General features: G+C 43.8%; 1 protein-coding gene across 1 annotated transcript in view; it reads right to left on the bottom strand.

Moving 5' to 3' along the window:
• Positions 1-8,732: 8,732 nt before the first annotated feature.
• ipo11 (importin 11) overlaps positions 8,733-21,233 on the bottom strand; it is a 388,461-nt gene continuing 375,960 nt past the window's right edge. Inside the window, exon 30 of the mRNA XM_056273222.1 lies at positions 8,733-10,945. Coding sequence (XP_056129197.1) covers positions 10,781-10,945 — 165 coding nt within the window. The 3' untranslated portion in view covers positions 8,733-10,780. The remainder of the gene's footprint in view (positions 10,946-21,233) is intronic.

Here is a 21,233-nt window from a genome sequence, read left to right as displayed (position 1 = left end):
CAGGCTCGGCATGTTGAATAGGCAGAGCCTTGTAGGTGAGAGAGATCACTCTGATTGGCTGTTCAGCTGAGAGAATCCGTGCTAAGCTAGCAAATCAGGGCCGTCAGCTGTAGCCTTTGCGGTGTGTTCAAGTGCTACTTTTCGGCCCAGACGGCAGGCAACGTGAGGTGACACAACAGTCGGCCTTCGTCACCGCTTGTTGGTTTGGTGTGTCTGGGCCCTAAGAAGGCTAATCAAGCATTTTTCACATCCTCCCTGGTGATCCTGATGTGGTCACAGCAATTTGCATATGAATCCGATCGTTGGTTTCGATCATTATGCCACTGTATTGCTTATAAGGGTGGGGATACCTGCAGTCAGTTTAGACTGAAGAGGTCACTTATTAGATGAGTGATGACATGTTTCTCTCAATAAATGTTGAGTCCAGATGAAATGATTCAACTTTGCGCGATTTTCTTACCTGGATTATTGAGCATGCTAAAGACATTATATCACCACCACCCTCCTATAACCCCTGGCGGGACAGGGCTATAGATTAATTCTGCTAACGCCAAATCCTGACCTTGCCATCAGCACGTCTCAACAGGAACTGAGAGGCGTCTGAGCAGGCAAGGTTTTTCCACTCTCCAAGGGTCCAATGAGTTGTGCATTCAAAGATGCCCTGCAGCCCAACAATGTTATAATGTGCTGTTATGTGTAGCCTTTCTGTTAGCTTGAGCGCGTCTCCCCATTCTCCTCTGACCTCGCTCGTTAAGAATGCGTTTTCACCCTCAGAAATACAGCCGATTGGATGGTTTTTTTGCTCGTTGTACAAATCTCTGTCAACTCCACGAACCACCCGTCATAAAAATGTCTGGTATTGCTCTGATCACCTGTCTTGCCCATTTCAACATTTATTTGATCAGTGATTGAGCATCTCTGCCCTATCTGCATATTGAGTCACATCCATATGATTTGCTGTCAGGATGAGGAGGCTGTTTATATTAATGTAATGCATGTTAGTTGTACCTGGCCACTGAGTGCGTATTACCCTAGAAATTCTGTTATGTCTAAATCTCTATGAGAACCCACCCAGTGAAATTCTAGATATGTGAAAATGTACTTGGCAAATAAACAGACTCTGATACTGAATCATCAGTTTACATGTCATTTCTGTGCCCTTAAAACGCATTAGACATTTCAAAACTATGCAGGCCAGGCCATGACAAAAAGGAGCATCATTGAGGTAAACCATTTCCCAGTATCTGTGAAGTCACAGACTATTCATTTTTCATATGTTCTGCTCACACTTTTTCACTTGCGTGTACCATATTAGATTTGAAAGCTAGTAAAACCATTTTGATTATACCTATAATGTCAGCCAATATGTAGCGTTAAACTCAAATAGCTGAAGCTGGCAATAGGCTGACTCATTCAATATCTCATTCTCTCCTATATAAGAGCTTTGTAGCAGATTACATCACAGGGTTTGACATTTGAACAAGAAAAAAAGGGATTAAATCAGAAAGCTGGGCTCGGGGATCGAAAAAACAAAGAATAGCTATTTGGAAAAAAAAAACAACTTGTGATTGTGCAGTGCAAACGTAGAGATGGTTGGTTTCTCCACTGCGATAAGGGAACAGTTTGAAAGCATCACGCTTTAGCGGTCAAATGAAAATGACTGACCCAAGGGCCACCAGGATGCTTCGCCCTTACAGTGATCAATATAATGCTCACTTTTTGATGAAAATTGGGAATGACTGTAAAATAGCTTTAAATCTTTCAAGGGTTGTAGTGTCTAATAAGTTGCAGTGAGAGAAAAAAGCTATTAAAGTTATCTCCAATCTATTGGGAAACTTATCACGGCCCTTCAGGTATTGCGATTTAAAAAAAGCGATGAATTAAACAGGCTCTGGGATGATATACCTGTCTTTCTGACCATAAAAGAGAGGAGGGGAGCCAGATCTTCCACCGCAGATGCTAACTTTCATGGCTATGTTTGAGAGAGAGAGAGAGAGAGAGAGAGAGAGAGAGAGAGAGAGAGAGAGAGAGAGAGAGAGAGAGAGAGAGAGAGAGAGAGAGAGAGAGAGAGAGAGAGAGAGAGAGAGAGAGAGAATTGAAAGTTCACCATCACAATGGGACAAATGTTGTTGGTGACAGCAAGATGGAGAAGGGGAGCTGAATCATCTGCTTGGACTGCTGTAGGCAACCAGTAACTAGTTTTCTCAATCCAGCTTCTGCACAATAGGAGAGATCGATAGGCAGAGAGAGAAAAATTGCTGGGGAAACACCTTACCAAAAAAAGGGAAAAATCATACCCTGCCACGGCATTATCCCTGGGTGTGCTGTAGATTTCATATGCTACATCTAAAAGAATACAGAGTGCACTGCAAGCCCATCTGCTTTCTACATAGTCTCTGCACCCTGTAGTTAAACCAGTCAGACGAGACATCAAACCAACGACTCTGCTGGTAGGTGACCATATAAAAAGAGATGTTAAAAGCAAAGTTTTGAAAACGGTCTGTCTACAGTTAGCGACATGGTTCCAACACTGCCACAAGTGCTATTCAACCACTCAGACACAAACACACTTACTGTGCATATTGGGACGAGTGACACTCATCCTAGAATGACACATGGCTCAGAGCTGTTAAAAAGGGACTTCATACACCTAATGGACATTCTATAACAAGTCCCAGCTCAGATATTTGTGTCAGGTCCAACCCCCCACTTTAGGGAAAGGAATTTTAACGTTTCAGCTGCTTGCTGGCATTAAATCCCCGGCTTTCTTCCGCATGCGCTGCTCAAAAGCTGAGCTTCATTGACAACGTCGACCTTTTCTGAGACCACAAAACCGTTTAAGAACGGATGGGGTTCATTTAAACAGAGTGGGGGTCCACATGCTTACTGCTAACTTAACCTATGGCCTCCAGCACCCCACTTGCTGGGATTTGGAAAGGGTCAGGAAAATATGGGAAAAGTAGAGCAATCTTTTCTACCCAGGTCAATGAGGACAACGCCATGGATCACTGCCACCCCCCCACCTAACCCCACCCCGCCGCCTCTCTGAAATATCACACACGAGCTAAGGATGAAGATAAAAGGGATTGATGAGATGTTACCATGTGGCACCAAAAGTTCCCGCTTATCCAAACAGAGCAAGGGCAATCTCCCTGCAGTCAGCATTACAGGGCATGTTGACTAGTAGCACCAACTGGATCCTTACCCCCCCCCCCCTTTCAGCTCATGTCTCCCTCTGCTTATTAGGTATGGACCCCCTGCTGTTGATACAGCTCACCCCTGACAGTGAGGAGTAGCTCCGAGGTCTGCAATTCCTGTTTTGACCAGCTTCAGGGAGAGCAAAGTGCACTCAAAGCACACAGCTACTTTATCTAATCTGACTCCAATTGTACGCCAGCAGCCACAGCCTGTTGAAAAAAAAAATAATTGGGCAGATAATACTCTTAGCACACTAAATCTAAAGTTATTAAATGTATTTGGCAGGAAAAAACATTTTAATCAATGATTTTATCATCAAGCACAATCTCAATTTAATGTTTTTAACTGAAACTTGGTTGGACCAAGACAACAGTGCGACTGTTCTTATCGAGTCAACCCCTCGCAACTTCAGTTTTGTGAGCAAAACCGTGTGCATGAGAAAGGAGGTGGCGTTGCCATTTTTGTTTAACGATTCACTCCAATGCGAGAAGATATCTTATGGAAATGTTGCTTCTTTTGAATATGTGGCTCTTCAGTAGAATTCTGTCAATGCTGAACCACGGGCTTGGACTCAAAACGCAGACTCGGTCTCAGTTCACAAAAACCAGCCCTTTTAATAAGAACGAGGTCGGTAGACAGGTGATCAGATAACAAGGCAACAGTGTCCAAATCGGCAGGCGAAAGGCAAGGTCAAAAAGGGCAAAAACAGGCCAGGAAACTATAGGGCTAAAGAAACTCACACAAGGGGAAAAATGCTGGAACGCTGTCACAAGGAACAAGACGAACTGGCACAGAAGGAAGGGAACACTAAGACTATATACCCTGGAGGAGGGGAGACAATGAGACACAGGTACAACACATTAGGGCAGGGCAGGTAATCACACAGGAGGGAGACACATGAGGGCAGGAAGTAAAGGACCTGAAACAAGACAAGAGGTGAGTGTCAAAATAAAACAGGAAGTACAAGACAAAGAACACTGGGAGAAACAAAAAGATAACTTAACCATCCAGACGGGGCGTGACAGAATTCCTCTTCTTGAGTTATATTTCTAGGCCATGTAAATACAATGCAGACTTTTTTTGATGACTTAACTGAAGAATATTGACTTTGTATTATATTATATTGACTCTGTTTTAACTTTGACTGTGTAGTTATTGCTGGTGATTTAAATATCCATGTGGACCACCCCCATGAAGTGGGACTAGAGAATTGTGTTGTGTTCTACATGATTATCGACTGACTTAGCACATGACAGAGCCCACACACAAGGGGCATACTCTGGACTTAAGGGTCTGAACATTCCTAAGGTTGTGGTGACTGATGTTGCGCTCTCTGATCCTTGCTGTGTTTTCTTTGAGAGTGCTATCTCCATGCACACAAATGTTCAAACAGAGGTCATCACAAAATGGCATATTTTGTGATGACCTCACCGAGTATCTCAGTGAGGGAACTACTCAGTGCATACCTCAAATCACAAATAAATATCTCACTGAAAGCACCAGTAAGATATTTATTCAGGCTTTCTTTTCCACACCCACCCTCTCTTGGGTCTCAGTCAATCAGCTTGTAGATAATTTCAATTCTAAAACTACAAATGTTCCAATGTTATGTTGAAGCAACTGCATCCACTCAGGTGAAGGTGGTCTCTGGTAAGAAAAGAGCTCCATGGTGATGTGCCACACTGGTCAGAATAGAAAAACCAGAGTGTTGTAAAGAATTTGCCTAGGTATAAAGTTGATCAGCCACAGCATGAAGATATGGGAAAGAATAATAGAAGCTAGGTTAAGAGGAGAGGTGATGGTAGTGAGCAGCAGTATGGTTTCATGCCATGAAAGAGCACCACAGATGTGATGTTTGCTTTGAGAATGTTAATGGAGAAGTATAGAGAAGGCCAGAAGGAGTTACATTGTGTCTTTATAGATTTAGAGAAAGCTCATGACAGAGTGCTGAGAGGGGAGGTGTGGTGTTGTATGAGGAAGTCGGGAGTTGCAGAGAAGTATGTAGGAGTGGTGCAGTATATGTATGAGGGCAGTGTGACAGTGATGAGGTGTGCGGTTGGAATGACAGATGGGTTCAAGGTGGAGGTGGGATTACATCAAAGATTGACCCTGAGCCCTTTCTTATTTACAATGGTGATGGACAGGTTGACGGACGAGATCAGGCGACTCGACTACTTTAATAGCATTTTTACAGGTCTCTCTAAAAAAATTGATCAAACAGCTGCAGCTGATTCAGAGCGCTGCTGCTTGAGTCCTAAGACTTCAAAAAGTGGATCAGATCACTCCAGCTCCGAGGTCTTTACACTGGCCTTTTGTCCATTACATAATTAATTTTAAAATACTGCTCTTGGTTTATAAAGCACTGAATGGTTTAGGGCCAAAATACCTTTCTGATCTTCTGCTATGCTATGAACCATCCAGACTGCTTAGATCATCTGGGACAGGCCTGCTTTCTGACCCCATAGTCAAAACTAAACATGGAAAGGCAGATTTCAGTTTTTATGCACCACATATCTGGAACGAACTCCCAGAAAACTGCAAGTCTGCTGCAACTAAGTTATTTTAAATCAAGACTGAAGACTTTCCTGTTTGCCACTGCCTTTTATTAAATCAGATTTGAAGCTTTTGTCATCTTACACCGCACTGTAACTTTTACTCTATCTTTTTATTTGTTTTTAAATCTTTATTGCCTATGTTGCTTTTACATGTTGTCTTAATGCCTTTTCTGTTTTATGTAAAGCATTTTGAATTGCCTTGTTGCTGAAATGTTCTATACAAATGCATTTACCTTAGTGGAATAAAATAGATATAATAAAGCTGGGACAAGAAGTAGGGGAGATTCATAATGTTCAGTGACCATCCCATATTCCACTGTGTGACTGTTTCATTTATTGCATCACCCTCTTTCCCCCCTTTCACTCAATATGCATTCATTTTCTGCCCACTAGCGAGGAACAGCTTCACTTGCGCGATACACCATTGCTCACATTCTAAGGTTCTCAGTTTTATAGATTAACGCACAAGAAAAATGCTTAAAAATCCATTGTTAACACGGATGCCTAAAATGTGGCTGTCTTTACGATAGCCACATTTTAGGCTGTTTAGTCATATGCAGTTGTTCACTGTTGCTCAACTAATGCAATTTTATTGTGATTCCAACAATATTGGGAATATTACACCCATTCACTTCTGTCACAATGAATTGTGTTAGTCTCTGCAGCTCTAAAGCCTGTATCACTCTTTAACCTTGATGTAAGGCCTTGATTAAACAAATAACATTAAGCCTATATAAATACCATATAGTATGATTCATCCATAGCACATAATCCATCTCCATATTGGAACGATCAATACTAATCGAATAGAGTGGGTGGGGGTAAGGAAGATGAAAAGTTATTGGTTGTCCTTTCCGAATTGTCCAACTTGGCATATAAAAAGCCATTTATCAGAGGTCCAAGGCCTGACACTTTAATCAGTGGAGTTTCCACATCCCTGTAACACATTAAGGCTGAACATAAATGCAGAGGAGGCACACAAAGACATGCCAATACTTGTTCACACCTAGCACTAACGCACTTTTGCTTGAGTGGCAGATGCAACAACACGATATGACCCAGCAAGACTCATCAAAAGGCAGAACATCTAATTTTAATTACAGCCTTTCACAGGCAGACAGGAACAGTCACTTTTAATTAGCGTGAGCACACATATACACACACACATACACACATAGGCGGCGTGCATGCAAATACGGACACGCTACTGTCCCCAGCGCACATATGCAAATGCAGCCACACATCGTACCGTTCAGTTTGTTGAAATTAGATCAACAGCTGACTTTGTCTTAGTTGTCAGCGGCCTTGTGGTTGTCTAGCCGCTGCTCTGTCCAAACGAGACTCAAGCTTCGTCGTGGCATCACTATCAATACGTGGAAGGTTGAGCCCAGCTCCTTTGAATTACCAGCTTTGTCTTCTTTCTGTTAACGATGGAAGAAATTGTATCTATTATGCATGAAGAATGTTCAATGATTCAAACGCGCTGAAAAATGCACTGTCCATAACTGGACGAGAAGATCAACGGGTTTGGACAGTTACCAGATTTGCAGGAAACCAACGAGGTGAGTAGAGAGAGAAGGAAACACCCAACTAGATAATGATGAACTCTTTAGTAGAAAGCTAATTCAGTTGAGCATGGAAGTTATGGATTATATCTAATCCTCTCCTCTCTCACGTGTTCTGAGGGGTAATTAACACGAAGGCGAGCCTATAGTGAACCTGTGGCGGCAAATCCTATCTGGCTATAATGGAAAGGACAGCACTGACAAAACCTGTAATAGAAGTGGGGTGGGGAAGTGAAGGAGAGTAGGAAGATAGAGATGAATGACCGGGGGGCTGGATTAAACACAAGGGCAGAAGGCCCAGATTTGACTGCACATTTGCTGTTCGACTTACGCCCCATCCAACATCGTAAAGGCCCCGTCCAGATATTCAAGTTTCTGTTTTTATCTGTTGGAAAAATTAGTAAATGGTATGTTAAGCGCATTACGAGTTTTGTTTAAAGCTGCTATGAGAACAGTTCTTTTTTTTTTAACTTCAACAACAACAACTTGGAAAAACATGGTACTGTTTTGCATAAGAACTTCACTGTACCAAAGATATACGTTCTCCTTATGTTAGGCTTGTGCACTTGTTGTGAAGAGTGAGAGATGTAGTTGTGTTTCGGTTTTTTTTTGTGGACCCCCCCCTCCTTTTTCTCCCCAGTTGTATCTGGCCAATTACCCCACTCTTCCGAGCTGTCCCGGTCGCTGCTCCACACCCTCTGCTGAGCCGGGGAGAGCTGCATACTACCACATGCCTCCTCCGATACACGTGGAGTCGCCAGCCACTTCTTTTCACCTGACAGTGAGGAGTTTCACCGGGGGAACGTACTCCCAACTGACCAGAGGAGGCACTAGTGCAGTGACCAGGACACATACCTCCATCCGGCTTCCCCCCCACAGACATGGCCAATTGTGTCGGTGGGGACGCCCGACCATGCTGGAGGTAACACGGGGATTCGAACCGGCAATCCTCGCTTTGTTTGGCAACGGAATAAACCGCCATGCTACCCAGATACCCAAGAATGTAGTGGTGTTTTGGGGAAAAACTGCTGTTGGCTGGATATACAGCGATGAAGTAATGTAGCTTTTAAGTTTTTGCCCTTTTGTAGATTTTGTGGGGGAATCCGACCCCGAGACAGGCATATGAAATCATAACAAGGAAATATCTAATCTCCTCGCAGATGGTCTCATTTGCTAACGTCGGTCATATAAAGGCATGAAAATTAAATCGAGATCAGTGAACTCGAGCAACGTAATGAGGCGACTTCCGAAAAAAAGGGAATAAATGCTCTAACAACACCCCTCTGACAAGTTAGGCTGTGAAGACAACGGAATGGTGAGTTGGACGGAATAAATGATCAAAACATGTTTTTCATTCACAAACGGATCTTCCTAATGAACAATAAAAGGCACACAGAGCAACTTTTTGGCCGAGAACTGCAATTTATTGAAGGCTTTGGAAAAAGCAATAAAGATTCATTTCCATTAAAACTTAACCAAACCGGGGATCCAAAAAAACGCGTTTCCACTGAGAGTTTTGTTCAAAAACATCATCATTGCTGTCTTTTCATCAACACAACACCAGCACAGAAATCCCCTACTGTTTAACTAGAAAATAAACGACAACAGTAAGAAAAATCTTTTCAGCTTAAATGGTAAGTAAGGCTGAAAGCATAAGGCCTTAGTTCTGACTACTTAACTCTATCACAGTGTCAAAGAAGCTCGAGTCAGGATCTCCTTCGCTGGAAGGTTACCAAACCTTATGGAAGAGGACCATGCGACCATGTGTCTCACGATGCGGCACGTCAACTCATGGTCCAAGCCATGGTTCCTAAAGCTTTGGGTGGAGACACAAAGTTAATCCCAAACCAGGTGTCTTCTGGCTCTTCACATTGAGCGTTTTTATTAAGACCACAATGTTTCAAATTCGAGTTCCGTGTGGACCCTGTCTTTATCAGTCGTCGCTTCTAGGACCTGGGTGTCAATATTTCATTGTTAATTTTGGGTTTTTCCCCCTGTCACAGGTGTGCTAACCTCCGCTATAATCAAGGGCTTTGAGGAAAACTAAGTTACAAAGTCAGTCTGTCACCAAGTCGAAGAAATGAATCAAAGGCTTCATCTAGTCCCATCCATGACTCATTGAAACAAATGCAATCTCCAGGCAGCAGTGCGTGGGACGTCTTCATGAAATATTCCCTCGCAGAGAGGGATTTCGATTCATAACCAACCCAAAGCAAATTATATTGTGACCTTGCAACAACCACTTCAGTCAGAACATCTGCCTTATTAGATGGCGTGTTATACTGGGGAGAAAAACCCAACAAAAAAAAAAAACATGGTGAGGTGACCTGCGGAATCTGATCTGATGTTTCACGTGCTCCGCACTCGGTGATGGCGTTCAGAAAATGCTAAACGCGAGCGCTCGTCAGAATAGACTTGTGACACAACTTCAGCCGGAGTTGCGCACCTGCCGCACCGCTCACGGGGCCTTTCCACCGCCACAGCGCCATGATGTGAAACGACGCACCGCGGATGGAGAAAAGTTGAAAACAAGCCAAACAGTTTTTGGTTATTAAAGTGCTTTGACACGCCATGAATTAGCAGCAGTATATGTATATATACACATAGAAATGTGGTGCAGCACGCTTACAAACCATCCATAAAAATCTCCCATTATACAGCTGATGAACCCCGCCCCAGCAACCCTGCCTCGAGGAAATATCTCTCGTTCTCTCAGTAGTCACTTCAGCTTGACCTCTCTGTATGCTCCCCTTAAAAAAAAACAAAAAACAAAAAAAAAACTGAAAAGTTAAATGTTGTCATGTGGAATATTGTTCATACTTTACATACATACAAAATTACACGTCTTAATTTTCTCCTTTTAATAATAGATTCTGTAAACACTGCTTCGGGTCCTTCAGATTAGGTTTCTCCAAAATCCCGCTACGCTCTGTAGAAAATAGTCCGAGGCTCCCACTCTGGCACCTACAGATAACTTTTGCAATATTCCTCTAACAACACCGCCCCCCCCACCCCTTTACCTTTATTCCTTCCCTTTCATATTCTATCCATTCTACTCTCAAAACCTTAAAACTACAGAAAGAGAACAAACTAAAAGAAAACATGGAAGCTCTGTAGTATAAGTGATGACTATGTGAGTATTTAAGAAAACATCAAGGCGAGCCTCTCTACAGGAAGAACACACTGTAAAATAATCCAGGTAACTCAGAGTGGGTTTTGGGTCGGGAATAGGGAGGTCTAGTTGTTAAGACCAAATCATGATACAAATAAGGCTCGTTGAGGGTAGAGGCCGGGGAGGTTTGGGTAATTAAACCATAAATTTTGACGACGGGCAGAGATTTTTGCCCGCTCCAGTTAGGTTTTTAAAAACAAGGGGGAGAGGGGGTGGGGAGGGGGGTTATGCTTTGGGCAAACGTGTGTGTAAGGTAGCGAGGGATTGTAGAGAGAGGGGGCTGCCATAATTCAGAGGCCTTGGAGGAACTCTTGGAGCTGCCTAACGATCTCTGTGTCCACCGTCTCCATCAGCACCCCGAAGCTCTGGTCCCCCATCAGCGCCTGCTGGGCCTTCAGTTTCTCGTAGACGAACTGCTGGAGAGAGACGCTGTGCACGGGGTCCTCCAGCGCCAGCTATAGCAGGGCAGAGAGAAAAATTGGGGGAGAAAAATGTTGAGCATGGCGCCTCATAATAACAATGATAATGATTTTATATATAGAGCACTTTTTAAGCAAGAAGCACAAAGTGCTTTCCAGGGTGAAGAAACTCAAAACATAGGCGGCATTAGAGAACAACCGCAAGAGGTAAATAATGAAACATAAAAACTTATGCATATACAGTGCATCCGGAAAGTATTCACACCCCTTCACTTTCCCCACATTTTGTTATGTTACAGCCTTATTCCAAAATGGATTAAATTCCTTTTTTCCTCCAATCTACACACAATACCCCATAATGACAAAGTGAAAAGGTTTTGTAGAAATTTTTGCAAATTTATTCAAAATAAAAAACTGAAATATTGCATGTACATAAGTATTCACACCCTTTGCTATGACACTCAAAATTGAGCTCATGTTCATCCTGTTTCCATTGACCATCCTTGAGATGTTTCTACATCTTGATTGGATGTAGTAAATTCAACTGATTGGACATGATTTGGAAAGGCACACACCTGTCTATATAAGGTCCCACTGTTGACAGTGCATGTCAGAGCAGAAACCAAGCCATGACGTCAAAGGAATTGTCTGTGGACCTCCGAGACAGGATTATATCGAGGCACAGATCTGGGGAAGGGTACAAAAAAATGTCTACAGCTTTGAAGGTCCCGAAGAGCACAGTGGTCTCCATCATTCGTAAATGGAAGAAGTTTGGATCCACCAGGACTCTTCCTAGAGCTGGCCACCCAGCCAAACTGAGCAATCAGGGGAGAAGGGCCTGGGTCAGGGAGGTGACCAAGATCCCGATGGTCACGCTGACAGAGCTCCAGCGTTCCTCTGTGGAGATGGGAGAACCTTCCAGAAGGACAACCATCTCTGCAGCACTCCACCAATCAGGCCTTTATGGTAGAGTGGCCAGACGGAAGCCTCTACTCAGTAAAAGGCACATGACAGCCCGCTTGGAGTTTGCCAGAAAGCACCTAAAGGACTCTCACACAATGAGAACAAGATTCTCTGGTCTGATGAAACCAAGATTGAACTCTTTGGCCTGAATGCCAAACGTCACGTCTGGAGGAAACCAGGCACCTCTCATCAGCTTGCTAATACCATCCCTACAGTGAAGCATGGTGGTGGCAGCATCATGCTGTGGGGATGTTTTCAGCGGCAGGAACTGGGAGACTAGTCAGGATCGAGGGAAAGATGAATGGAGCAAAGTACAGAGAGATCCTTGATGAAAACCTGCTCCAGAGCGCTCAGGACCTCAGACTGGGGCGAAGGTTTACCTTTCAACACGACAATGACCCTAAGCACACAGCCAAGACAACGAAGGAGTGGCTTCAGGACAAGTCTGTGAATGTCCTTGAGTGGCCCAGCCAGAGCCCAGACTTGAACCCCATTGAACATCTCTGGAAAGACCTGAAAATAGCTGTGCAGTGACGCTCCCCATCTAACCTTACAGAGCTCGAGAGGATCTGCAGAGAAGAATGGGAGAAATACCCCAAATATAGGTGTGCCAAGCTTGTAGCTTCATACCCAAGAAGACTTGAGGCTGTAATCACTGCCAAGGGTGCCTCAACCAAATACTGAGTAAAGGGTGTGAATACTTATGTACATGCAATATTTCAGTTTTTTATTTTTAATAAATTTGCAAAAATTTCTACAAAACCTTTTTTACTTTGTCATTATGGGGTATTGTATGTAGATTGATGAGGAAAAAAAAGGAATTTAATCCATTTTGGAATAAGGCTGTAACATAACAAAATGTGGGGAAAGTGAAGGGGTGTGAATACTTTCCAGATGCACTGTACAATTTAAAACATAAGCAACAATTAGGGTCAATTGCAAGAGATAAATAATGAAACATATGCATATACACACACCTACATATATACACATGCATAATAATAATAAACACACACACACGCACACACAAAACTCTCAATAAAAGACATAAAACCAACAGCTTTTTATGTTAAATATCATGTCAGGCCAACGGTAACGTTGATGGTAGCAAGTGCTGGTTGACAACACTGCTGCAACAGTGGCTCACTAGTCAGCAACGTCATCCACTCGTCAGTCTGTTTGACTTGTTGAGTGACAACGGATTTTTATGCACGTGGTTAGCCTGGCATGCGCTGAAATGATTAAATCTAACATGGAAACCCATTCGGCGTCGGTCGTGTTAATGTGCAAAGCCCGTGTGCTGTTCAGAGGCTCTGATTCAGTCCCGCGTGGTAATAATGGAAATGGTCATGTTAGGTGCAGGAAAATAACTTTGTAGTTCCTGGTGACCATCCCACTGCTGTCGACAAGCTATTATCTGCATACCGACTAAGGTCGGTCACTATGCTTGATGTCAATAGTCTCAAAAGGCCCATGTCAAATCTTTTTGTAATACACGTGTGAATTATTTAATTGCTGTAAATAAAATTTCGGTGGCCTAACGCATACGAAATAAGTAGCGATTGTACAGAAACGGCTCGTAACAGGTGTCTGAAATTCAGATTTGATCAGAAATGTAAAGCGCTTTGAGAGGCTGTTGCAGCTAGAAAAGCGCTATATAAAATGCAACTTGATTGATTGATTGAACAGCTCCTGAACTAAGGAAAATACATACAAATACAATTCAAAACGTAAGCAACAATTAGGGATAACTGCGAAAGACAAATAATGAAACATATGCATATTATGCATATACACACACCTACATACACATAATATACACGTACATACATACATAGATACATATACACGCACACGTGTGCACATACACACAGACACACACACACACACACACACGATAAAAACTCAGTAAGAGATAAAACCAACAGCTCCTGAACCAAGGAGAGTCAGTTATTGGGAAAAGCCATTCTGAGTGAGTTTTAAGATGAGCTTTAAGAGCAGCAACAGAGTCAGCTGACCTGATGCTCAGCGGAAGGCTGTTCCTAGTACTGCAAAGGTTGGATCACCCTGTTTTTTTTTACCCCCCCCCCTTTCTCCCCAATTGTACCTGTCCAACTACCCCACCCTTCTGAGCCGTCCCGATCGCTACTCCACCCCCTCTGCCAATCTGGCTGAACTACCACATGCTTCCCCTGATACATGTGGAGTCGCCAGCCACTTCTTTTCAACTGACAGCGAGGAGTTTCGCCAGGGGGACGTAGCATGTGGAAGGATCACACTATTTCCCCCAGTTAGTTCCCCCTCCCCCATGAACAGGCGCCCCGACCGACCAGAGGAGGCGTTAGTGGTGCGACCAGGACACATACCCACATCCGGCTTCCCACCCGCAGACACGGCCAATTGTGTCTGTAGGGACGTCTGAATGCCGGAGGTAACATGGGGATTCGAACTGGCAATCCCCATGTTGGTAGGCAACGGGGGGCGTCCGGGTAGTCTAGACCGCTAGACTACCCGGACTCCCCCACCCTTTGTTTTTAACCTGGATTCTGGAATAGTCAAAAGACCCAGACTGGAAGACCTGAGGGGCCTGTTTGGACAATAAGTTGTAAGGAGCTCAGTTATATATTGTGGCGCCACATTGTTCAGAGCCTTGTATGTGATTAAAAGCACTTTAAAATGGAGTCTAAAAGACACTGGAAGCCAGTGCAGTCAAGCCAGGATTTTGATGTGTGAAGATCGCTTTGTTTAGATCAGTAGTCTAGCTGCTGAATTATGCTGATTACATGTTTGCTAGCTTTGCACAATAACGCTCCACATTCAACCTTCAGCACTCTCTCCCTTCGAAACAATACAATCTATCCCAATGGGCTAGAGTGTTGGAAGTAAGATTGGCTGTAGATAACTGTGGATTGTTCTGGGGGGGGGTGTATGCATGCATATGCATATAGTTGTGTGTATGTAGGTACACTAAGTGTATGTATGAGTGGGTAAATATGTATGCAGATGTAACGGTGTATGGGTACATACATCTTGGACTGTGACCTTGCAGGGTGCAGGCAGTACTTGAGGTTAGGCTGACATGATGATTTTGTGTAATACCAATTGCCCATTCCTTTTTTTCCAGTTGTACAATTATTTAATATTTTTCATCTGCATTTATTTAATTTATTCAATTACTATTATTGTTACTTAGCTATTTTATTTATCACTATCTTGTCTTTATGAGCAGGGAGGGGATTGCTGGGGGCTAAGGTGGAATAATGGCGGGGATATTGTCCTAAAAGAAAAATATGAATCTGTAACACTGCATCATCATATGTGCAGATCGCTGAATAAAATTTGGTTATTAAAGAAAAAAAAAAGACGGTTGTAGTTTTTCTCCCAGCAAGCAGGGCGATGTTTGGAAAGAGCCCGAATACTCAGTCCAATTCCCCTGAGTGATTAAAGGCTTAAAAGTGTATGCACGTTGATGAACACCTATGTGTTTGACTATCCATGTGCATAGTTTAAGTTTGGTCCTCCTTTTAGCATCTCTGTTGGTGGTTTGCATGGACACCCTCATAGATTAATTAATATCATTATCCAAAAGCGCCTGACTCCAACCTTCTCGGCCCTCTGGAAGCCAAAACGCAAGCTTAAACACACACACACACACACACACACACACACACACACACACACACCCACACCCACACACACACACACACACACACACACACACACACTTTATGCTCTCACCCTCAGACATAATCCTTTGGTGGCTTTAGGAGGTGGATTACTGTAATGACAATCGTTGCTCTCAGTCCAGTGGTGAGAGAGCATACTTGCTATGCTAATTCATTTTTCACCATTACTTTGCAATCAAGATAGGGAGGAGAGGGGATCCGAGAGTGGCTTAATGGAAGGGTTGTCATCTAACTTCCATAATTTGCACAAGCATAAGCACACGTTGGGTTACGTCTGTGTGTGTGTGTGTGTGTGCTAGGGGTTGCACAGACTAGTAAACTTGTTGACTTTACTGCTCTGTGATGACTCTTTCGGCCTGACGTCGACTAGTTGTTGATCACGTGATAATGACATTAACAACATGTACGCCCCAGAGAAATCAACATGTGAGGAGCCAGCAGCGCAGGGGTCGGCAATGCGTGCCCACGGTGGCACGCGAGGCCATTAACACGGGCATGTGGAGCAATCGAAAAAGAAAGAAAGTAATATACTTTCTGTTAAAAACATCTCATCTGAGTAGTCCGCGGTGGTGTAGCGGTCTAAGCATCGGCTTTGGGTTGATACAGTTGCCCACTGGGGACGGGGGTTCGCGCCCCGGTCTCGTCAGATCCGACTATGGCCGGACTCGATGAAGCAGCAATCATTGGTGACGCTGTCTTCGGGAGGGGGGCGGAGTCGGCTTGTGTTCGTCACATGAATGAATGCGTCTCTGGGTGTGTCGGAAAAAGCAGTGGTTCGGCCTGGAGTCGCCTTGTCACGGAAGTGGGGAGGCGGTCTACTTCGAGACTGCCGGTCGGAGAGATGCAGTTGGCGAACGCATGCAGTACGAGGGTGGGTGTTTGAATTAAAATAGGGATCGATTGGCCACTAAATTGGGAGAAAACAGGGAAAAATCAGAAATAAATTTATAGAAAAACATCTCATCTCATCATCAGCTGCTTGTCCGGGGTTGGGTCGCGGTGGCAGCAAGCTAAGTAGGGCGCTCCAGGTGTCCCGCTCCCCAGCAAAATTAAACAAACATTCGTAATACAAAATATAGCCAAATGGTGAACTAAATGAACAATTCAATTTAAAATAATACTGAATTAATTAGTCTCAAAATACACCCTTGTTTTTTTTTTTTACATGGTGATGCTTGTCGCGTGGCTTGGGTCCTGGACTGTTCCGGTGGCGTCTGGACACTGCTTGGCATCCTCCCCATCATATCTACTCATATATTTTCGTAATGTGTGTGTGTGTGTGTGGTGTTAGTGTGTGTGTGTGTTAGTTAGTGTAGACAGCGGGCTCGAAAACTAAAGCATTTATGATCCTAATTCTTTTTGGAGGTGGTAGGTATTGTCTCAGAGAGGACCAGAAAAATCCCAGAAAATTAAAATTATGCATAATTATGCATAAATATGCAAAATAAGCATTTTTCTAAAAATGGCTAAAAACCACTTTTCTCGGCATTTCAGATGATTCTGAGCATCTTTGATTTTTTTCACCTATATAACTTTTCCGGGAGTTTTGGCATTATGCAAAATATACATTTTTGCAAAAATGCACTTATGATCCTAATTTTTTTTGGAGGTGGTAGGTATTGTTCCAGAGAGGACCAGAAAAATAGCAGAAAATTAAAATAATTATAATAATTATGCATAATTATGCAAAATATGCATTTTCTAAAAATGGCTAAAAATCAGTTTTCTCGGCATTTCAGATGATTCTGAGCATTTGGGGGGAGGGAGTTGGAGTGGGGGGGGGTTTAGGGGCAGGGGGAAGGCGGTTAGCTGGCAGGATGAAGAGGAGGGAGATTTAGACAGGTGGAGAACCAAACCGCTACATTGTAGCGGGGTTCTTCTAGTTGTCTAATATTCCCCTCTTTCAGCCGTCTTGGGACAAACGAATTCGGATTTATTTTAGGAAAGGACCGAGCTGTTTGCACTCTCTCTTACAGAAATGCTGTGTGTCAAACTTCAAGTGTAAAACAGCATCTTGAAACATGGCACGAGAAAAACTTCAGTTAGGCTGATGAAGCTGAACCAATCAAGAGGGCAGTGGTTACCAGATACTGTGACAAACAAGTGTCACACTAAATCGGTCAGATTAAATTAATTTTCTTTTGTGCCCTAGTAATTTTCATACATTTGCACAAATATTCAAGTGTGTGTCTGTGTGTAGAGCGATCTTTTGGCACGCGGAATCTAGACGGGGCGATAAGCAGCGGTAGTAAATAAATAAATAGATAAATGCTCATTATGAAAATGAACTGGCACTCAAGTCTGATTTTAACTTTGTAAAGTGGCCCGGGACATCCAAAAGGTTGCCGACCCCTGCAGTAGCGGTACAAAGAGTGGAAATACTTCACTCAAGATGAAACCTGTACCACTGTCACTTGCAAAATATGCAAGTCCATTCTGAAATACAACAAAAGTACAAGTGCCATACACACTCGTCTGAAAAGGTGCCCTCTAACACTAGTTGCTGAGGAACGACCCAGATCCTCTCGACAGCAGTCAGTCGGCGACTTCACCAAACACCCTGCTGTAACAGAGATAAGACGGCTGCAAATCCCCAATTTGTTGGTGACTTTCGTTGTCAAAGACATTAGGCCTTTAGCTGCAGCACATGGAGAAGGCTTCATAGAATTACTGCATTTTTTTGAACCTGGCTAGGATGTCCCATCTTACAACAAGCTGTGGAATACTATTAAACACCACCACCACAGCCTGGATCGAAAAACAAAAACTGTGACTGAACAGGACCATGACAGTGAGTAGGCTTACAGGCTATGTCTAAGCCTGAGTTTTGTTTTCCTCCCCTAGTTCCCCCCCCCCCCCCCAACATTTCAATTTTTCTTTTTTCGCACTTAAATGGGAGTCGTAGCACATATAAGTTATTGTTGCATACAGTGATGCAGCTGGGTTGCAACGTGTCGTTGTTTCTACTTGTTCCTGTTCCGTTATAATGATGGGTATGAGCTGTCCGTTGTCAGCGTATGCATACACAGACTGTCCCTTGTTGCCGAGTAGCCCCTTCTCCCTTGGTTTTAGTCATGACGTCATCGGCCATTAGTCAAGGTCGACTTTCAAAAAAAATCTGAAGTCATGCAACCCGTTGTGTGTGCACATGCGTGTTGCGTATATATATATATATGTATATGCACCTGTGTGGACCTTGTGTCACTGTGTATTTGCTTGTGTGCGTGTGTCTAGGCCCGTGAATGTGACTCTTAATCACCCTTGATCCAGCCAAGGATGCAGTTTACCTTGGCAAATATTAATGAAACACTGCTGGGTAAATTCTAATCAGGTTTATCTATTAGGTCTGCCCTAACAGGCGTACAGGCACAGGCAATTAAAGGTCTGTTTGAACAGCGTTTGTGTCTGATGCCTCAGCAAGAAAGAAAGCATCTCATTAACAGGACTGAGCACAAGGTACATATTAAACACCCTTCCGCAATTTGTGAGAGACAGAAAAGAGCAAGAGAACGTGCCTGCCGGTGTGTTGCAACAACTCTGAGAACACCTGCAAATACGGTGTATATCAGAGAGATGATTTTAGAGGTGAATGGAAAGATAGCGAGATAGAGAGACAAAGAAACAGGGCAGAGGGAGAAGAGGTGTAGACAGCCCAGAGGCAGAGGCAATGTGCGGAGGACACCTGCTGTGCCGAGCCTTCAAACAAAAAGCAGCGCTTGATATTGTCGTGTAACTCAATCTCCTAACACAGTGTTTCTCAACCCCCAGTCCTCAAGGAACCCCTATCCTGCAGATTCTCATTGTAACCCTGCATAGGTAGCCCTGCTTGTACTTACTCGACCAATCATCTCGCAGCACTTCATTATGCAAGGTGTGCAACATCTGACGAAATTCATTGCTGATTGGTTGAATAACTACAAACAGGTACCTATTCAGGGTTGCAAAGAAAATATGCAGGATAGGGGTTTCTTGAGGACTGGGTTGAGAAACACTGTCCTAACAACAACCGTCAGCGTGGACCAGTTACCCCCGAGGGGGGGGGGGGGATGGTGAAGCTTTGAGAATAGAGAATAAAACTGAGAGAAGAGGAGAGGAAGGCTGGAAAAAGAGATCGGAGAGGGAAAAGCTGATGCATGGTGTTGAGAGCGGCCGCCGATGAGGGGGATGTAACGTGAGATGGAGAGGCAGAGAGGACGTGGCAGGTCTCGTAGTATAAGCCCTCTTCTTCTGTGTACATCACTGGACAGGCTGCCACCCTCCCCAAAGCAAACGTGCCAAAAAGCCCTTTCGTTACTCAAAAATAAAAACGACATTGCTGTTCAACATCAGCCAATGCCGGGGATTTTAACTACCTGTGCACACAAACACACACACACGCACGCAGGCAGGCAGGCAGGCTAGCAACATCACGCCCGGGAGGTGAACTATTCTCGAAGTTCCTTCAGCGACAGACGTGCACATATCCGCAGGCGAACATGCGCGCATGCACAGGCAAACCCCATGAAATTAAAAACCTGCAGAATAACTCCATTGTCAGGTTATTAAATCAGGCGTGACACGCGGTGTCATAACGGCACCGGGAAACACACAATGGACAGCGTGGCTCCAATTAGGAACCTCTCCCTCTCTCCATTTCGTTTCTTCTTCTTCTTCCTTTGATCTGCTTACCGACCCACTCTCTATTCTCTCTCATCTTTTTTCCCTTGCCTCACAAGGCTATGCTTTCATCACCACAAGCCACTTTATTTAGCGGGGAAATATGTCTGTGGCAGGGCACACTACAGTACACCAAGACAGACGGGAAATCGGTAAGTGGGGTTAACGATGCTATATAAGATGGGGCATTTGGGCCTGTAGCATAGGCAGAAATCACAGTGTGGGTGGGCACAGAGAAAATCAGGTGGGCCTTTTCCATCCAAGAACAATCACCCTTAATAGGTCCTGAAACCCATATGTTCACCGAAATAGGCCATTACAACTTGCCTGGATGCACCACAGTTTAATCATACCAAGGCTTATGCATCATCAGAGGTAATGTTACAGCTCCCAAGACGAACATTAACAGCATCGCATCGTCTGGCATGGCAGACACACACACACACACACACACACACACACACACACACACACACACACACACAACTGACAGATGCAACAGCATTATCAATCAAGCGTATGGCTAGAGGTACACCTGTGCCCAACATGCTCAGTAACGTTAAAGATGACACTTGAACATAGCCTGCCACAGCAGCCACACACACACACAGCAAACGCAGCAATATCAGCACGAAATCCAGTTGTGCACCCAACAAAAACTATACCCAATAAACAATAATATTGAAACAGGCAATAGGCTCCTATAGTCCAAAATGGTAAATAAGCTTACTTTTGATGATTACACCAGGAGGTGACGGGGCTTGGTGTTGAACACTGAAATTATTTCATTATAGTCCAACAATTCAGTCAGTTCTCTTTCAAAGGAGAGCAGGGACCAAGAGTTCAGTCGGTAAGTCATCACTGATGCCCTGATACCAGGTTTTATCCAACTGACATTTGAAAAGAGCCTTTCAATGGTACAGCCTTTGACGGGGAAAGGGCTGAATTAGCCAAGTATGTCGTTAATACTTGGTACTTGAGGATAAACTGGTGCAGGAGTACGTGTCAGGGGTCAGAAT

This window comes from Lampris incognitus, chromosome 1 (assembly GCF_029633865.1).
Source record: "Lampris incognitus isolate fLamInc1 chromosome 1, fLamInc1.hap2, whole genome shotgun sequence".
Lineage (NCBI taxonomy): Eukaryota > Metazoa > Chordata > Actinopteri > Lampriformes > Lampridae > Lampris > Lampris incognitus.
Note: the sequence above shows the minus strand (reverse complement) of the source record. Positions and strands in the feature narration are given on the sequence as shown.